This window comes from Cynoglossus semilaevis, chromosome 3 (genome assembly GCF_000523025.1).
Source record: "Cynoglossus semilaevis isolate Cse_v1.0 chromosome 3, Cse_v1.0, whole genome shotgun sequence".
Taxonomy (NCBI): Eukaryota; Metazoa; Chordata; class Actinopteri; order Pleuronectiformes; family Cynoglossidae; genus Cynoglossus; species Cynoglossus semilaevis.
Window position 1 is genome coordinate 339,048 of NC_024309.1, and position 6,522 is coordinate 345,569.

The window sequence follows — 6,522 nt, forward strand, 5'->3', positions numbered from 1 at the left end:
TCTGTCTGTCTGTCTGTCTGTCTGTCTGTCTATCTATATTTAATGCCTGTAATTAATTAATTACACATTTATATATTTAATTTCAATTTTTAATAATTAGAGACACAGTTATTTAATTATTAAATGATATGTTTATTTATTTAATCTTCGCACTTACAGTCCTCCATATCATGCAGCACTTTTGGGGATCCAAAATTATACATAACCAAATACTTTCTAATAATAATAGTTATTGCATATAAAATGCTGTTTATATTAAAATAAATATATTGGTAAAAAATACCAAGTGATGTACACTATTGAATTAACTCTATAGCTTAACTCAGAATGGTTTCATCGGCCACTGAAAATGACTTGTTGGGTCAAATCCTGCTGAGGGCCTAGAGTTTAATAAGTTTGTATCTCATATTGTGAAAGATTATGACTATGAGATTAAGTTGGAAAGCGGGATAGCCGTAGCGCTAGTAATTTATTTTTTGTAAACAATACATACATTGTTGAATTGTGCGGTGTCGACACAGAGAACATGACTGTTAGACTCAGAGGAGGGGCCTTTGCCGCACTACGTCAAAGATCAGGAATTATCCTATTTAGGAAGTGTGGCTTTCACACTAACTTCCGGTAGGGTGTGAGCGTTAGACTAGGGACTCCCTTAAGATAAACCAATAGTATTTTCCTCAGAGTGGGAGCATTTTTGTGTTGTCAGTTACCATCTGTTGAACCCGAATCGCCTGCAGCTCTCGTTGTAACCCTCGATCAGCGAAAAAACGTGCGTCATATTTTTTGTTTGACGTGAGGCAGTGGTTTCAGAAATATGTCCAAATCTTTGAAGAAGATTGTGGAGGAGAGTCGAGACAAGAACGTGTCAGAGGTGGACATGAGCGACAGAGGCATCTCTAACATGCTGGACGTCCCCGGACTATGTAAGATAAATTCTGGGGTAACTATGTGCGTCTGTGCTTGTGTATAGTCTTACTTAAAATTTAACGAAAGACATAACGGTTGTGAGATATTTTTCATGTGCTTCTAAATTAAAGTTGCGGTTAGGGTTATACGTATTTTTAGAATTTGGAATATGTATGGGAGGTTTGATTGAATAAAAACTTGTCCCAACTTATGCTTTCTCCTGTATTGTCAAGCCATCATCGTATCCAACTTATTTGTATCCGGCAAAAGAAATGACAGCTATCGAAGGGGTCCAACTCAATGACGTCACTGCCGCTAATGTCCGTTACGCGATAATAAGTCAAAGTCAGCTTTATTGTCAATTTCTTCACATGTACTAGACATACAAAAGAATCGAAAGTTTGTTTCTCACTGTCCCATGAGTAGACAAGACAGGACAAAACTTTAAGGTGCAAAACTAAACACTAATGTACAGTGCAGTGCAGTCAAGTGTGTCCGATCAGGTATTAGCAGCAAAAAGTAATAAAAACAGTACAGTGCGGTCAAGTATTAGCAGCAAAGAAAGTTATAAAAGCAGTCCAGTATGATCAGATATTATCAACAGTGCAACTGGTAATATAGTGCAAAAGATACATATCAGGTCTGAGCCCAGGTGTTCATTGGAGAGTTCTGTTCATGAGGAGGCGCGGAGACACAGCTTCCTTGCTAAAAAGTGATGCTCCCACGGCAAACGTAATACACTGTATTGCTCCTCCAAAAAATAACAACGATTACCGTCTAATATAAACAGACTGATGTTAGAAAATGTCATTGTTAATACACACTCTTATTGTATTTTGTCTTCGTCGTATTTTATTTTATAATGGCTAAGTTTTATACACCTTGATATTAATTTTTCATTTTGTCATGACACCATTTTCATGAAACCTCCCATTCTATCTCAAAATTGGAAAAGTACACATGGATTAAGTATCTAGTAGTATTTTAGGTCTCTAGTAAACATCTCTGTACTTAGTAGGTTGGTTACACAATTGGAAATGGCAAATACATGGGTTTTTTTTTTATTTGTGAATTTTGCTAGAAAATAGCAGTGGCATGCTGTGTATTTCACATATAGAAATTCAGTGATGTCCTGCCTGATTAAGTCCACGTCCCCTTAATAAAATCATGGGTACAGAAACCATCACTCTCATGTAGTGTAGCCATAATACTGCCACTACATGTAGTGTACTACCACAGTATATATATATATATATAAATATATATGAATATATATATATATAGCGTAAATATTTATTCGATTTAGATTTGATTACCTTTAAGTTTAATTATCTCACACTGGTGAAATTCTTGTGTTGCAGCAGCACGGGGCTGATGTTTGCTCGAAAGGTAAAAAAAAATAATTTTGTGCGTGCAAGTAGCTATAGATGCCGTTTGATAGATTTGAGGCCGTGCTTTTTTTTTGATGATCCAATCAACAACACAACACAAGATTGCTGAAATATGATTGGATAAAAAACTTGAGTACAAATTCGACTGGAAGCAGCGCAATGAGGAGAAAAGCTATAAAAAGTAACTGTTAAAAGTCAACAAAGAATGCCTTGCTGGCCTTGATGGTTTACCACTGAAAAATAGAATTGCAAAAAAACGGACCTTTGTTGAGCTCAAACAGCAGCAGTAATTTTGTGCCTGTCTGTATTGATTGTGTATGTCAATTTCAGCATGTGTGTATTAAAGATACGTGTATTTATAACAAAACGTTTGGTAAACATTCAGCACATACTGTACATGTTAATGACCACCTTTATGGACTGTGCAACTGCTTGTGAGATTCTTCAAGATGCCTGCACCAACATTACATTAGTGGTTAGCACAGATGCAGGGTACAGTTCTTTCATTTGAAAGAAGTAAAAGGAGTAAAGAAAACATGTTGTCATTAAGCGGAAATCAGCTTACCAATTCGTAGTGCACCATTCATAATGGTCAACAGTGACTGTAGTGTTACCAGATTTGAAATATTGTAATATTGTGTAAGTGGCCCGAAATTATTATATTTTGCGGAAAATGTTGTCTGTACACACTGACAGTACAGGACGATCAGCTTCAGTGAGACACACCTTTAATAGTCATTACAAGCTAATTTACACTATGCTTTGCCATAAGCTTCGTTAATTGTCAATATGTGTTAAGTCATGCATTCAATGGCTGTAAAGAAATACATGAGACAATGTGTGAAAGGCGCAAGTATGAGTGCTAAATGATTAGTTCATACAATGAAGGGATCAGATATCTAAAATCAAAAACGATAAATATCATACGTCTGGCAACACTGTATGATTGCTACCTGGAAAATACAGTGCAAAGCAGTGCATACTGTTTACGAGAAGCATACAAGTACACGCCTAACAGAGGTGCTGAGGCAGACAGTGTCACAATAGAAGAACCATATTTTTTAATTTGTTTGAGTATCTCAAATTTTGTCAAATTTGTTAATAATTGGGCGGGGGAAAAAAACATGTCTTTCTACATTTGTTTTTGTACTAAATGTAAACGAGCCATGATGTCAACAGCAAGTTACTTTCAGGGCCGTAGCTTTTATGTACCATTAGACTTCTTGTGAAGAAGCCTTCCCCAATTTCGTTATGTTTTAACCAGACAATACAGACTATTCTGTTCTATGCTATTCTAGTATGCAAATGCCTCTGCATGTATTTTCTGTGCTCTACTCAGTACTCTGCTGCTGACCTAATATATTTTGTTGTTTCAGTCACCCTGTCCAACATCACTCAGTTGGTGCTCAGCCACAACAAGCTTCAAGGTATGCAAATTTCTCTCTATTTTATAGTTACACATTAACCTCAGTATAATTTTGATTCAGATTCTTAGTGTTCAGTGTTAAAGCACTGATACTAAAGCTTTCATTATTATACAGTTAGATGCAGTGAACATTTGTAATAAATGACAGGACATTGACGGAACAAGTCACTCAACATTTCCACTGAATTTATGACACACAATTAATGAGGCATTAATATGTGGATATTTTCCTCAGAAACCAAGCTGTTAACTAAAGAAGGTTCTATCTTCCAATGAGATAATTAACTTTCAACGAATGGCTTTACGGATGCCACAGATTATTCCGATGCCTTCTTTGTACCTGGAGCCACTTGTCTTGTTTTCTTATCACTCACTTGCACAATCTTGTAATGGTACATGAGTAGCAGATATTAGTACACAAGCCTCGATTGCCCTTTCGTGGCTGTCGGTGTGAAAATAACAAACGTGAAATTATATATTTCAATATATATAAGTCGCACCTGAGTATAAGTCGCAAACGTGACTTATAGTGCAGAAAATACAGATTTTTTTTAGATTAAAAATCTTGGGACCACACGTAGAATGACGCATACTGTCTATCTAATAATCTTAATAAATAGGACAATTTACATGCTGTTTTCCTATAAGGATGTTTTTTTTTCTGGCCTGATTTTTTTTCAGTTGTTTCTGCAAACATCTCTGAGCTGAAGAACCTTGAGGTTCTAAACCTGTTCAACAATCAGATTGAAGAGCTGCCCACCCAGATAAGTGGCCTGCAGAAGCTGAAGCACCTTAACCTTGGGTATGTCTCATTCTGTCTCCTCGCTGAATATATTTTATTTTATAAGAATTATTCATCACAAAGTGCGGCACAATCTGAGAGAAAAAGTCAGCGTTTATAAGTAACGTAGTCAGTAAGTAAATCTCAACATGCATGGGTAGAATAAAGGGATATTTACAGAACTAAATATTACCTAATAATATATTTATAAAAGGGTTGTGTGTGCAGGTGGGTGTGGTGGGGGGGTCGTCAGTGTGAGTCTTTTTGTATGTTGACAAGACCAATAGCTAATGGGAAGAAGCTGTTTTTGTGGCAAGAGCTTTTGGTCCAGGGGGACTGCAACCTCCTCCTTAGAGGGGAGTGCCTCAAAGTGTTTGTAACCGTGAGAGGGGTCGGTTGCGATCTTTTTTGCTTGCTTTAGGGTTCTGGAGGTGAACAGGTCCTGTAGTGAAGGCAGGTTGCAGCCAATTACCTTCTGGGCAGAGCGGATGATGCGCTGCAGTCTGATCATATTCTTTGCAGTGGCAGCAGCGTACCAGATGGAGATGGAGAGGATAGACCATCGTTGTCTTTGGCAGATTGAACTGTTTCAGCTGCCTTTAGGAAGTACAACCTCTGTTGAACTTTTTGGATGCGGGAGCTGATGCCTAGTGGCGCTTTGGCCCAGAGGCAATGTCTCTGTCATTGGTGTGGAACCCCAGGGTTCACCTCCTGGGCAAGATCGAATCCCGGTCAGGGTGGTTGGCATTTTCCAGTGGACTCACCAACCGCAAGGAGGTTCACGAGGGGCTGGTGCTGTGCAGTGTGATTTGGGTGGTGTTCACAGAGACCGCTGCCCCCGCGACCATGTAATGAATAAGCGGAAGAAAATGGATGGATGGATGGATCTGATGATTAAGGTCCTGGGTGATGATGGTTCCCAGGAAGTTAAAAAAATATATGGCTACAGTGGGATTCAAACCCACACCCCCAAAGAGACTGGAGCGTTAATCCAGTGCCTTAGACCACTCAGCCACATTACCTTGAGGAGGTGTAGATTTAACTCCATGGAGTGGTGGAGGTGAGGAGAATGTTTTATCACTATACTGCAGAGGTGTGGACTCGAGTCGCATGACTTGGACTCGAGTCAGACCCGAGTCATCAACTTGACAAAATGTAAAGAGACTTGCAACTCGACTTGGACTTTAACATCAATGACTCGTGACTTCACTTGGACTCGAGCCCTTTGACTCGACAAGAGTTGATACTTTCTTCCAAACCCGAAGATTATAAAGTAAGTCATTAAGGAGCGCTTTGTATCTGTCATCGCGTACGTGCGTGCGTCCAATCAAATTAGACCCACGTTGTTTTGACGCGATAGCATCGAGCCAATCAAATTGCGGGACAACCGATGTGGAAGACATGTCAAACAACGCTCGGGCGAGAGAAAACGATACCAAAGATTGTGTTGTTCAGATTTCAAAACTACAAGGTGGTCAACAAAAAATGAGCGGCAGTGTCGGCACAACATCCAATCAAATTAGACCCACGTTGTTTTGACGCGATAGCATCGAGCCAATCAAATTGCGGGACAACCGATGTGGAAGACATGTCAAACAACGCTCGGGCGAGAGAAAACGATACCAAAGATTGTGTTGTTCAGATTTCAAAACTACAAGGTGGTCAACAAAAAATGAGCGGCAGTGATCTGCGTAAATATGTTATTATTTTCTTTAAAAGAACTCGAAAAGGACTCGAAACAGAACCCGCTAGACTTGGGACTTGACTTGGACTCGACTCGGACTTCGCCTGTCTTGACTTGAGGCTTGACTCGGACTTGAGTGCAAAGACTTGAGACTTACTTGTGACTTGCAAAGCAATGACTTGGTCCCACCTCTGGTACTTAGTATTGAAAAATGTTTTTGCTCCACCTCATTTCAGCAGCAGTTTATCACATCTTTGTGACATTGGGTCATTTACATTTACAGACTGTTGTGAAGGTGGAGAATTAAAAAAAAAAAAAAAAAAGGAAAGCCTTC

At 39.0% G+C, this 6,522-nt stretch overlaps 1 protein-coding gene across 1 annotated transcript in view; it reads left to right on the top strand.

The window, feature by feature from the left end:
* The first annotated feature begins 574 nt into the window (after positions 1-574).
* Positions 575-6,522, top strand: part of rsu1 (Ras suppressor protein 1) — a 9,229-nt gene continuing 3,281 nt past the window's right edge. The window contains exons 1-3 of the mRNA XM_017031401.2: positions 575-923; positions 3,674-3,724; positions 4,405-4,617. Of these exons, the coding sequence (XP_016886890.1) occupies positions 815-923; positions 3,674-3,724; positions 4,405-4,617 (373 nt within the window). The 5' untranslated portion in view covers positions 575-814. The remainder of the gene's footprint in view (positions 924-3,673; positions 3,725-4,404; positions 4,618-6,522) is intronic.